This window comes from Trichomycterus rosablanca, chromosome 20, assembly GCF_030014385.1.
Source record: "Trichomycterus rosablanca isolate fTriRos1 chromosome 20, fTriRos1.hap1, whole genome shotgun sequence".
In the NCBI taxonomy this organism is placed as follows: domain Eukaryota; kingdom Metazoa; phylum Chordata; class Actinopteri; order Siluriformes; family Trichomycteridae; genus Trichomycterus; species Trichomycterus rosablanca.
The window spans coordinates 22255437-22269495 of NC_086007.1; the positions used below are offsets into that span (position 1 = coordinate 22255437).

The 14059-nt window shown below is 39.8% G+C and overlaps 2 protein-coding genes across 2 annotated transcripts in view; both read left to right on the top strand.

Annotated features, from left to right (window-relative positions):
- The window catches only part of txndc17 (thioredoxin domain containing 17), a 2554-nt gene extending 850 nt beyond the window's left edge, over nucleotides 1–1704 (top strand). Inside the window, exons 3-4 of the mRNA XM_063016573.1 lie at nucleotides 322–397; nucleotides 1010–1704. Coding sequence (XP_062872643.1) covers nucleotides 322–397; nucleotides 1010–1078 — 145 coding nt within the window. The 3' untranslated portion in view covers nucleotides 1079–1704. The remainder of the gene's footprint in view (nucleotides 1–321; nucleotides 398–1009) is intronic.
- A 1044-nt stretch (nucleotides 1705–2748) lies between these two features.
- nxn (nucleoredoxin) overlaps nucleotides 2749–14059 on the top strand; it is a 55924-nt gene continuing 44613 nt past the window's right edge. Inside the window, exon 1 of the mRNA XM_063016937.1 lies at nucleotides 2749–3240. Within this exon, the coding sequence (XP_062873007.1) occupies nucleotides 2932–3240 (309 nt within the window). The 5' untranslated portion in view covers nucleotides 2749–2931. The remainder of the gene's footprint in view (nucleotides 3241–14059) is intronic.

Consider the following 14059-nt stretch of genomic DNA (forward strand, 5'->3'; position numbering starts at 1 on the left):
CACTGGGCACAAAGGCACAGGCTGGCCTACAGCATCACTGAGATCTTGGCCATCCCAGTGCCCCATTTTATTACATTCATTTATTCATTCATTCCAGATTTTATTTTGTTATTCATTAATTTTACCCCAATATCATTCATTCATTTTCAGTTGCATGTATTTATATTTAATCACCCTATGGAAAGTGCTAGATTTCAGACTGTGGAGTAGATCTGTACCTCCTTTATCTCTTTAAATAACTGCTTTAAATATTTTTAAAGAATACTGCAAGTAAACCCCATGCCATATATAAAAGTTAACAATTATATTTTTTTCTGCAAGCTGGAAAGACCCGAACAATGACTTTAAGAAGACTCTCAAACTCACAGGAGTCCCTACTCTTCTTCGCCATGGCACTGTAAGTATTAAACTCCTAAATTCCTAAAAGATCTGTTATATATGTTCATGTTTTACTTAGGTCTAAACAGACATTCTAGGTTTATACCGATATTCACTTATCCACTCTTTTGCAAATTCTCATATTGCTGCTAAGGTCATGTTGTTTCTTTGAAAACCAATCAAATTCAATTAAATAAAATTAATTTCTTTATAAAGCCATGTTTTGTGGACATTTGCTAATTCTCAGGATCATAATAATGTATTGTTTTACATTAACATGCATTAAACAACGTATGAATGTCAAACAAATAAAAAACTATAAATATTTGAATTTTGTTAAAACTGAGTGGCACAAATTCCCCTGACACTCCAAATTCTGTGGTAAACCTTCCCATAAGAGTGGCTACTGTATCTATATAATAGGGGGCAACCTCTTGTTTAAGCCTATGGTTTTGAAATGCTCACCAAGCTTATGATCAAGTGTTTACATATACAAATTTTAAAGTTTGTTTATGCAATTTCTGGTGTAAAATTAAATAGCATTCAGGGGTGAAAAGTTGTATAATTTAATGTATTTTAATAATGTTACTTTGCTTTGAGAATGAAAATGATGTGTGGTATTATTTTTCAGCCACAGAAGCTGGTGGAGGAGCAATGTTTCAAAGCAGATCTGGTTTGCATGATGTTCACTGAAGATTAAAGTCTCATGCTCAAGTTTTTGTACACCTATGAAGGATTTCATAGTTTTGAATGGATTCTATAATTTTTTTGCATGTGTAATCAAATGTATTCTATACAGTCTGATGATCCTTACTGTATAATGTTGCACTAGAGCTTTGATGGCAGAATAATCAACCTGACAAAATGACGTGTACTTCTATAACAAACCCCCACAGTGAGTAAACATGCTAGAATGAGTCACAAATTAAAAAGAAGGGCATTTTTTTATTCTGTGCCAATTTTTTATTCTAAATCTTATAAAGTCCACAATTTCAAAAACATTTGTTTTATTAAAAGAATTTATCTTTATGCTTGGGTTTGTTTGTGTTAGTTATGCAGAATGAATAGAAAATCATTTCTACTGTTATTGTAAACTTTGTAATTCCATTTTATTGCACTTAAATCCTTATAAGCCTGTTACAGATCATGTTTGTCCAATCAGTTCAGGAACCTGGCTTTAGTTCTGATCTTTTAGAACAGTAATTCTCAAACCGTTATACTGGTTCCACTGGTGAAATTTAAAGTCCCTCTAGGGGTAAATCAAATGACCTTTAAAAATACGTTACAGACACTAAAATAAATCAATCAATAAAACATTCAAAGTCATTTCTTTGTACTTTTGTCAACCCTTTGTAAAGTACACCTAGCTGGTACATACAGTCATTAATTTTCGTAAGCCATACTTACAGAGAAACATTGTGGTTAAACAATTACTGACTAGCCTATCTGTTGCTCTGTACACTTGGTCACCCACCACATATGGTGTGTGGAGCATTCTCAGCACTGCAGTGAAACTAACATGGTAATAACATGGTAGTATGTACTGTTATGGTATGAGTATATGCAGCAGTGTTGTTGGATCTTGAAATGCTGTTATTTTTGAGAAACGAGGTCCTTGACATTAAGCACTGTGAATTTAGTAGGGGCCTAGTCATGATGTAAGCATCAACTGAAGCTCTTGATTATTTTGTATTATTATTATATTATTCTTATTGTATTATTATTATTAATACATATAATTATATTATTATTATAATTATTATTATTATTTTGCACTGGGGTGGCTCAGTGGGTAGCACTGTCGTCTCACAGCAAGAAGGTCCTGGGTTCAATCCCCAGGTGGAGCAGACCGGGTCCTTTCTGTGTGCAGTTTGCAAGTTCTCCTCGTTTCTGCGTAGGTTTCTTCCGGGAGCTCCAGTTTCCTCCCGCAGTCCAAAGACGTGCAAGTGAGGTGAACTGGAGATACAGAATTGTCCATGACTGTTTAACATTTAACTTGTGAACTGATGTAACTACCTTGTGTAACCAGTAACTACCTATTCTGTCATGAATGTAATCAAAGTGTATAAAACATGACGTTAAAATCCTAATAAATAAATAAATATTTTGCACTCATGCGGCATTGATATATTTAATTAAATTACTGAGCAACTTAGTGCACATTGTGTTCCTAATAAAATGCTCTATAAGTGTAAAATTTAAGACAAATTTGCAGTACCACGACTGACCTTTTTAAAATGAAACTAACTGCAGTTACACTCTATGACCGCTAGGTGCCGGTGTTGCATTGTTAAACGCACAGAGGCGCTGTGACTGTAGGAGAGGCTAAAGCAGAGCGCATTCCTTAACAGCTGCGCTCAGCGGATCGAGCCCTAGTGCTTAAACGCACCACCTACACCGCCACTGCGCTCTGCTCAGCTCCGCGCGTTCCCAAAACACGCAAATAAACCGGCACCACAGCGTCCTGGCTTTCGTTCAGCCATTCGCGGGGTTTCTATCGAGCTAGCGGGTCTTTTCCAGGAATAAAACTCGTCTCCCGGGAAGCAGAGCGACATGTCGGAGTTGCTGGTAAGTCTGCTGGGAGAGCGGCTCGTGAACGCGGAGAAAGCCGAGCTGGACGTACACGCGCTCGGCAGCGGACTCGAGCTGGTCGGCCTGTACTTCGGCTGCAGCGTGAACGCGCCGTGTCGCCAGTTTAACTCCAGCCTGCGGGACTTCTACTGCCAGTTCAAAAGCTCCTCCGAGCACAGGGACAAACTGGAGATCGTTTTCATCTCATCCGATCAGGACCAGAAACACTGGCACGACTTCCTGCAGGAGATGCAATGGCCGGCGCTTCCTTTTAAAGATAGACACAAAAAGGTCAGTAAAATTTATTCCTGCTGGATTTGTTTCATCTGTTTCAGTTTTATATAAATGACAGAACTGCAGTTGTGATCTCATGATTTATCTGTAACAGATCATTTACTGTAACACTTTTATAGTGTGGTAGGTGTGTGTGGTCACTTCTGATTTGCAGTTTGAATATATTGACTTTAGTGACTTTATAATAGAATTATAATTAGTTATCAGGTTTTGAATTACCAAACTAATATTTAATATTGTATCTCCACAGATTTCCAGTTTAGTTTCCTGACAATGTATATAAAAAAGCATACTATTTTCACTATTTTTTTTATCTACAAAACTTGCCCGTAAGTGCATTATTTTTTTCATTAAAGTATAATATGTAAGAAATTCAAATGTAATTCATTATGATTTATGGAAACACGGTTTCAGTTCACAAAATGATCTAAATCTAGCAATTTTTGCATCCCCGACTCAATATGTCAATTGGTGCAACCATCTCCTTTGTACATATCAAGTAAATTATAGCAAACAATATATACAAATATTGTTAACTATAAATATAAGTACGTAGTGTAACAGTCACAATATATACACAACATTTAAACAATTTAAATAGACAGATAGTGTGACAGTCACTCTATATACAGTGTATCACAAAAGTGAGTACACCCCTCACATTTCTGCAGATATTTAAGTATATCTTTTCATGGGACAACACTGACAAAATGACACTTTGACACAATGAAAAGTAGTCTGTGTGCAGCTTATATAACAGTGTAAATTTATTCTTCCCTCAAAATAACTCAATATACAGCCATTAATGTCTAAACCACCGGCAACAAAAGTGAGTACACCCCTAAGAGACTACACCCCTAAATGTCCAAATTGAGCACTGCTTGTCATTTTCCCTCCAAAATGTCATGTGACTCGTTAGTGTTACTAGGTCTCAGGTGTGCATAGGGAGCAGGTGTGTTCAATTTAGTAGTACAGCTCTCACACTCTCTCATACTGGTCACTGAAAGTTCCAACATGGCACCTCATGGCAAAGAACTCTCTGAGGATCTTAAAAGACGAATTGTTGCGCTACATGAAGATGGCCAAGGCTACAAGAAGATTGCCAACACCCTGAAACTGAGCTGCAGCACAGTGGCCAAGATCATCCAGCGTTTTAAAAGAGCAGGGTCCACTCAGAACAGACCTCGCGTTGGTCGTCCAAAGAAGCTGAGTGCACGTGCTCAGCGTCACATCCGACTGCTGTCTTTGAAAGATAGGCGCAGGAGTGCTGTCAGCATTGCTGCAGAGATTGAAAAGGTGGGGGGTCAGCCTGTCAGTGCTCAGACCATACGCCGCACACTACATCAAATTGGTCTGCATGGCTGTCACCCCAGAAGGAAGCCTCTTCTGAAGTCTCTACACAAGAAAGCCCGCAAACAGTTTGCTGAAGACATGTCAACAAAGGACATGGATTACTGGAACCATGTCCTATGGTCTGATGAGACCAAGATTAATTTGTTTGGTTCAGATGGTCTCAAGCATGTGTGGCGGCAATCAGGTGAGGAGTACAAAGATAAGTGTGTCATGCCTACAGTCAAGCATGGTGGTGGGAATGCCATGGTCTGGGGCTGCATGAGTGCAGCAGGTGTTGGGGAGTTACATTTCATTGAGGGACACATGAACTCCAATATGTACTGTGAAATACTGAAGCAGAGCATGATCCCCTCCCTCCGGAAACTGGGTCGCAGGGCAGTGTTCCAGCATGATAATGACCCCAAACACACCTCTAAGACGACCACTGCTTTATTGAAGAGGCTGAGGGTAAAGGTGATGGACTGGCCAAGCATGTCTCCAGACCTAAACCCAATAGAACATCTTTGGGGCATCCTCAAGCGGAAGGTGGAGGAGCGCAAAGTCTCGAATATCCGCCAGCTCCGTGATGTCGTCATGGAGGAGTGGAAAAGCATTCCAGTGGCAACCTGTGAAGCTCTGGTAAACTCCATGCCCAGGAGAGTTAAGGCAGTTCTGGGAAATAATGGTGGCCACACAAAATATTGACACTTCAGGAACTTTTACTAAGGGGTGTACTCACTTTTGTTGCCGGTGGTTTAGACATGAATGGCTGTATATTGAGTTATTTTGAGGGAAGAATAAATTTACACTGTTATATAAGCTGCACACAGACTACTTTTCATTGTGTCAAAGTATCATTTTGTCAGTGTTGTCCCATGAAAAGATATACTTAAATATCTGCAGAAATGTGAGGGGTGTACTCACTTTTGTGATACACTGTACATATAATGTAAACCATCACAATAGTCAGTGTGACAATCTGAAAACATATAATGTAAACCATAAAAGTAGTAAGTTGGTGTGACAGTCCATTGATATATACAAACAAACAATAAAAATACAGTTAAAGCAATAGATACAGATAATGTAAACCATAAAAAAATTAAACTGATGAGATTATTACAATATACAAATGATATATATACCTTTAAACTAATTAGGTGGTGTAAGTCACAATATATACACAAAATGTAAACCATTTAAATAGTCAGCTAGTGTGCCAGTCATGTTATATACAGTATACAGTATACAGTATATAAACAGTAAAAATAGTCAGTTGGTTGAAGATCTGTTTATATACACAGTTAAACAATACATGTATACAAAAAACAGATAGTGTAAACCATTACAATAGGTGGTGTGACAGTTTGATAGTATATAGGCTACAGATAATGTCAGAATTAAACTGATGCGATTGTCACATTTATACAAATAATAAAAACCATCAAAACAGTTAGGTGGTGTAACTGTCACAATAGAGTGTGACTGTCTGACAATATATACAAACAATTTAAATCCATAAAATTGTTGGGTTGTGATTGTGTGACTGCTTTACCACTTATGCAGCTAAAATAAAAATATTAAAAAATATTTTTAAAAAAATATTAAAAAATTAAAAACTGATGGTATACTGCTAAAACCTTTCTACAGAAAGAGGGGAACACAAATCTGTTTAACCATGTAACTGATAATCCTCCTAATAATCCCCAAAACTGTTGTAGTTACTGTGCTCAGCGCTTACCTTCTGGCTCTAATAAAGTGAGGTGCGGCAATGCTATAAATACACACAACAACACAGGCCAAATATTTATCCAAAGTCTAAACTGTGTTTAACCCTAATCCTATAATTACATGGAGCCTGGTTGTAGGTTTAAAAGACTAAAAAAACGAAAGAATTTTCAGACCTACAGCATCCTTGCTTTCAGAACAACGTCTAGTCGCTAGTCGGGCAAAAGCCCTCTGACAATAGATAGATAAACAATAGATCCATATGATTGTATCTTTTGTGTTGAGCGACCGATTAGCAATGACTGTAAGTCTTTAAGGCCCTAAATCCTGTTTTAAGGGGCTTTACTACTGATACACTGATTAGCACAATGTCTGATTAGTACAGCTGTCAGGCTTCAGAATAATGATTTATAAAACCTTTTACCAAGAATGTCTTAATTTCTTCCTCATTTCTCTTTAATAATCTGAAGTAATTTGATGGAAGTTAAAACCACATGCTAGTACTTTTTTGTAATTGTAAGATGATTAGTTTTTAGACACCACAAATGTCATTACTTTTAGCAACATATTTAAATGCAAATAAAACCGATTCTAGTATGTTGTACTGTAGGTTTTGGATTTTGTTTAGTCAGTTTGCCTTGGATTATAATTATAGGTGGTGTTAATTACCACATGATTGCATTCTTATGGTAGTTATTAGGCGTGGGATGGTTTGAAAACCTGGCAGTGCTGGTTCCAGTATTCTACTATTAGTGTATCATAGTATTTATTTACAATTCCACGTTATTTAGATGGGATTGTTGTAACTGTATGTCTTAGTAATGCAGACGGAGGATGTGTAGATATTATCAGCGTTTTAGACATTCGGATTTAGATAAGGTTATCTCCTGGATGTAAAAAAATCCTTCCATCCACAATACATAGTTCCGGTGTTATGAACTACAGTCTTATACAAAAGATTGGACGTATTTAATCCTCTACTAGGAATAAACCTAAATATGACTTGACCTAAATATGCAGTAAATAATAAAAATAGCAAAATATTAAATGTGCCTATGTCACTATTTTTATTCTTTGGTTTGGCTTGGTTCACACATCATTAAGTGTCTGTTTTTCCTTCTTATTATTTTATACTCTTATATTTTGTTTTAAATCTGTATTTTTTAATAATGTTTTTATTGTAAAACTTTGTAACTGTGGTTACAGTGCTATATGTGCAACATACCAATTATCATTAACATATTTCATTTCACTGACACTGCTTGGTCAGGGTCACGGTGGATGCAATGATTACTCAGTGCTATGCAGTATCATACCCCAAACAGGATGCTGATCCATTGCAGTGCCTTCATCCCCCCAGACATAGCCAATAATATCTGTATGTAGACACCAGACCAGCCAATAGCAAGAGTGCTGCTGGTTGGTGTACAAAAAGAACAATTAATTACTAGCTTGCAGACCTTGTCAGCCAGTGTGTGTAGTGCAAGTGTCAGACATATCCACATTGGTACCGTGTAATAAGGGAAAGTTCACACTTATTTTACACCAGATGGCCAAAAGTATATGGACACCTGACCATGAGCTTTTGTACATCTCATCTCAATACCATGGGAGTGGTTCCTTTAAAATTTTGTACTGTGTCAGCGTAAATGTGTGGCCATTAAGTCAAAAAAGCAAAAGCTGTGCTGTTAGTGGTCTAAATGGCTGTGTCTCAAACCACAAACAGCTTTCTTACAAAGAACACTGAAAATAGTAACTTCACCATTGATTGAGATCTAATGTAACCATAATTCCAGTTATTCAATGAAACCTGACCTAATATATGTGGACATAAACCTCCAGCTGCTACAGTAGCACAGAGTTTATGTTACAGTATGAAAAGCCCACCGGAGCGTCTAAGAGCTTTATGGTGTGACGACACCATGATTGATGGGTATCGGGTTCTCAGTTGCCCAGCGAGTGTTGTGTTGCAGCCTCTGGTGCGGCTGTGTATGGAAGATTGAGCTCAGTGGGCTCTAAGTGAGTGGTTTGTGCGTTTTGGGAAAAGCCTAATTGATGTTAGAGGCCTTGCTGGAAAGCCGTATGGACGCCAGGGAACTGTGGGCATTGCTAACTGTTCGGAATGTGTTCTCATTTTCTCCCTTGCATGACGTTTACTCACCTGGTTGTGCAGTTTCAGCTCGCATATGAAGTCCCATGCTGCCTAATCATGAGAGATCACTGACCGGGCAGCATTGTGTGATGAATAAGTATGTGGAAGAACTGTCATGGCAACCAGAATTCCATTAAACAGTTATAAGAAAATCATTTTCCGATGTGGTTTTTGCATGATGGAAATTTGCTATAATTTGAATCGGCACATTTTGGCTCAAACAGGGCAGAACTTAATTAAAAAAATAGTTCAATAATTTTTAGGACTGAAAGAAGAAGAGCAGGTAGGTGAATTTATGCTGCATTTGAAGGCTGCCACTAAATGTGAACCAACAAATCAGCTGTTTGGAAATATTTAGGTGCAAATAGAGCAAGAGCTCAACAGACACAACTGTCCATGTCTTTTTTTTGTTTTTGTTTTATATATATATTTTTGTTTGTTTATGCATTTTCTCCCCCTTTTTCTCCTGACTTTTAGCGCGTTTAATTGCGCGATTGCAGCACGCTTCCTCTCCACTAATGCCGGCCCTGGCTCTGATTGAGTAGAACGAAACCAACCCTTGCCCCCTCCGACACGTGGGCAGCAGCCATAGGTGACAAAATGCATACACTAGACGAGATCAGCTGCGGATCAGCTCTGTGTACGGAGAGACACACCCTGATCAACGCACTCCTTTCCCGTCCCTATGCAGGCACCATCAATCAGCCAGCAGAGGTCGTGGTTGCATCAGTTATGAGAGAGTCCCTATCCGGCTTAATGCCCCACCCCTATATGAACAACAGGCCAATCATTGTTCATGTGGCTTCTCAGCCCAGCTGGCAGGCAGAACTGAGACTCGATATGATGTATTCGAGATCCCAGCTCTGGTGTGCTAGTGTGTGTTTTTACTGCTGCGCCACCTGAGCGGCCACAACTGTCCATGCCTAAGATGCAAAAATACACATGAAGAATCTTCTCCTTGCCTTTGCAACAGCGACTCCTACTTCTGAGGTCAAGGTGTGGGGGGCGGGTTCACATGGAGCTTAGCGTGGCTCTCTATAAGCAATACAGCTTTGTGTGGGAACTCTACATTGGCAGGTGAGTAGACATGGCCACAAATTGTATTGATCTGGCGCTCCTTGATTAGATCGGCGGATTCACAGTTGGGAACTGGACATGACTAGATTAGGAGATACAAGGGAAAAATCTAGAACAAAAAAAATGTATTTTGTGCCCCCAAAAAGCTGAGCTACCTCTGTTCCTTTCATATGTATCCTTCTTACCCAGCATAGTTTGCAAAATGGCATGTAGCTAAGTGGGCAGCAAAAACATACCAGTGCTGCTTTTTATCCCAGTCACACTGTCTGCTTTTTCCACTAAACTACACAAAAGAGACCAGACGTCTGCACACTATCTGGGGAGGTTGGCACTACCTTACAAGGGGATGCAGCAGTAAAGCGAGTCATGAATCAACCTTGGCCTCAATGCTCCCGTAACCTGAATCTGCCAGCGGTCAGCAGCAAATGGCAGTTCAGTTGTGCGGAGGCGTGGATCTCACGCTATCGAAAGATAGAAGTCTCCTGTTCAAGCACTGTGCCATGCTCTGCCAGTTTGCCATGCTCTGTCACTGCCGCTTTGAGGGCACAGACAGCTGCAGCAGGCTTTCTGGAGGGTTGAGGATTGCTGTCAGCGGGGCGTCAGTGGTCTGATGAAAACAGCTGACATCTACTTATCGGATACCCTTGTACTGTGGCTCTATGGATGCTTTGATTTAAGGGGTTTGTGGTTTGAACAGATCAGGGCTTTATCTGACATCAGTGAGCGAGGGTTTGGCTCGTTTAGCTTTCTCTCCATTTTGTTCTGGTGAGTGATGGCGTAATCCGAGGACAAAAATATGTGGACACCTAAACAGGAGCTAGTTGGACATTTAATTTTAAAACCATACGCAGGGAGATGAAGTTTGCAGCCCATTCCCATTCTCATCTGCAGCCATAACAGCCTCCATGTTTCTGGAATTGCTTGTATAAGATTTTGACTGTTCAGTCAAAAATGTGTTTGTAGGGTCAGACATGAAATGTTGGACGAAAAGACCTCATAATCAACGCTCCAGTTCATTCTCACTGGAGTTTTGTCCACAGGAGCCCAGTTATGCTGGAACACAAAAGGTCTAAAAATAACTGATTTTAATCACCTGTTATACACTCAAAACGTTTGACCATATAAGGTATTAAAAAGAAAAGATAGGTCGGCCAACTTTTTAGCAAAGTTGCAAAGCACAGCAGCAGATTGTTTAGTATGTGACTACAGTTTAGCCTACTATTTAGGGGTTGTTAAGCTAAAAGCTAATACTGCTTCAGCCTCCTACTCAAACATGTCACTTTAAAACATGAGGTTCAGTGATAAAGTGTGTAATATTTATGGTCCTGGGTTCCAGGGTTTGAATCTTATTGGTTCTATCGGCTTGTCAGGCATCTGCACTGACATGATTGGCTATGTCTAAGGCAGGGGATGGCTGAACAACCTAGCCATTGGGAGGTGCACTCGTCAGTGCGCTCTCAGTGCTGATCCAAGCCCAGATGAAAATAGGAGGGTTGTGCCAGAAAGATCCGGACCAGGATGATTCAACGTGGCTACCGCTAAATACCTTAAAAAAGGAAATGCCAACCTCGATGTTTTCAAGCTCCAATCCAGTCTAGCCTTGGTTGCACCAGAACGCACCTTGGTTTTGGATTCCTCATTACTTCTGCAATTGCACCTCTTCTGACTTAAAGACGCCTGCACAGAGATGGGGAATAACGTAGAGCAGTGCATGACTCTCAGTACACAGTACTGCTCTCTGTGTGAACCCGTCTTTTGCAAGGTAAAAAGAAGCAGTTGGACACGGCATATATGATGGAGGGGGTGCTTGTTAGGTAGGCATTAAAAACCTCAACAGCTCTCGGATTTAAACTTCTAGTCTTCCCACCATAGGGTGAAGTGCCCATATGGAGCTTTATTGGACCTCTGCCTGTAGTGTTGGCCCAAATTGGAGGGTTATTTACTCTTAATGTTTTAGGTAATTTGACCACTTGCAATACCAACACCCGGCTTAGCAATTGGAGACCCTGCAGAGATGTTTTGCAGGGTTTGCTACAAGACTCTCACCTCTTGCTAGACTTGTTTTTTTTTTGTTTTAGAAACCACCTCTTTTCACAGAAAACAATGAGATTTTATACAGTAGGCCTGTGGGTGGTTATTTATGGGGGAAAATTCCTTCACAGGGTTTAAATTACCTATTCAAAGCAGCTAGAGGGTGGGCAGTAGAAGGGTAGTGGACAGCCTGCTGTCTGTGGTTTGGAATTTAAACAATAGTTGTATGTTTTCTTTTGATAATATATGTATCCAGTTTCCCTGTGCATGGTCAACCCTGGTCTCATGCATGGCAACAATACTGACCGAGGAGGGCGCTTCTTAAAACGGCCTCAACACATGGAGGAACATGCTATGCCTTATGTATTTCGCCACCCCCGCAACCAGACGGTAGAAGTTGCTATCACAGCAGCAAGGAGGTGATTTCCTGTTCAGCCCACTCTCTCTCAGACACGTCAACAAAACTGTTAATTGGCCGACCAGGCTGGTGAGACCTGAACTCTGGCTTCTACAGAGGTTGGCTAGGTGTATATAATATTAAATTAAGATCGGAGCTAAGTGTAGGAGCTGTGTTCTTGTGATCATTGGCACTATACACGACCGATGTTTCAAGAAGCTCCAGATCTGTGCAGAGCTGCATGAAATCAACATTGCTCAGCTGCACCCGTCGTGTACGACCCCATTAACCTTTCAGAGCCTTGCTCGGCATGTTGTTCTTTGCCACAGCTCTCCAACCATTTCCTGCTTATTAACGCCATAATGGTTTCCAACCATAAAGTCTTGCTGCTACAAATGAATGCTTTTCATCCCACTCTCGTTTTCCTCATTCTGGTTCCTTTTAATTTAGCTTCCAATTAGATGTTTTCTTTGTAAATTCCATGTTCATTAAATTGCCTTTTAGAGCACATTTTGTTCAAAAGAGCATCTAAGTTGCAAAGAAATGCCACAGCTGCAGATATTGAATTTATGGTACAATAGATGCTGAGCTGTATGGAATAAGATGGCATGCTGGGTCCAAAAAAGCCTCACACACATGTTATAACCTAGGGATTCTAACCATTGACTTGAAAAAAAACCTAGATAGTCATGAAGGTGTTCATAAATTATTTAGAGCGCTTGGTCTTATGGAAAGGTCGGTGGAATGCAGGAAGGTTGAGTGACCTGATTCCAACTTTGTAGTTACTCTGTAAATTATAGAAAGTATTAATAATGGTGTTGCCACCAATATTGACTGGAAAGTCCATTAATTTTGACCTTTTTCTTTTTTTTTGTTAATCCACTGATGCATTTCATGACAAATTTGTATTAAGTTGACCAACATTTGTACAGTATCCTGCTGCTGTCTGTCTTTATGTCTTAGATCATTTGGAAACAGAAGCTTTCAGAAAGCAGGCTTGATTACAGTGAGGATGTCCTTATTAGATCAGAGTCATTATCAGCCGGTCTGTCAAATCATTTGTCATAATAAAAATAAATAATATATTTTTTTGACAAACAAAGCTGCAGATATTTTTCGGTTTTCCAGTTTAAGCTCCCTCAAAGGAGTCATTTTTTGTGTCTCCAATACACACGCCTGGTGTTGTATTACTTGCTTTTAAAAGACTCTATAAAAATGTGTACATAAAAGGGTGGAAACAAATACATAGCCCATGAGCCTATACTGACCTCACCAGCCACTTTATTAGGAACACAACATGAATACTGTACTATGAACAACATTGTGTAGTAAACTATATTAACAGTATAACAATACAAATGTAAAATGAAATTACTGCTAAAAATCTGTGTTAAAAGTCAGCGTTCATTTTCTGAGCTGGAAAAAAGGATAACAAAGCAAATAAATTCAAGCATTGTGAGCATAACTCTGGCCATGCGCCTGTCCTGGCTTCAGTGGTTCATTTGTTATAAGAGAAGAACGAAACTGAGATCTTCTTCGTTCAGAGGGGCGCTGGCAGTGTGCCGAGGCCTCCTGCTGTGCTGAAACAGCGGGGGGTCTGTGACTGCAGAAACGGCTGTAATCGCTATTCTGATGCTCATTTTCATTACAGCTTTTAGAACAGATCTCGTGGCCATGTAAGACGAAAGGGTTTATCAGCTTAAGCCAATTGTAAGAGCACAAGAGGTCCCATCTTCTCAGCGCTAACGGAACAGCCGTCGGGTGGAAGTGTCTGGACGATTAGAGACGCTCCCCACTCTCAAAGAGATTAGTGGCGTGGAAAGAGTAGCGAGTCCTATTCACCTTCTGTGCTTTGTTGGGGTCGGTTGAACATTTACGACACAGGATCATGGGTTCTCTGGGGGGTGGCTTGTCAGGAAGAAAAGCTAGGTTATAGTTTAGACACTCTAAAAGCAAAATCACTGTTTTGACCATCAAAAAATGAAATCAGAAGGGAAAAAGGAGCCACTGATTGTTAATCGGTTATATTCCGGTTATATATGCATTAAATACACTGGACTCTATGAAGTCCTTTTTTTCTGGACTGTAGTTAAAATAGG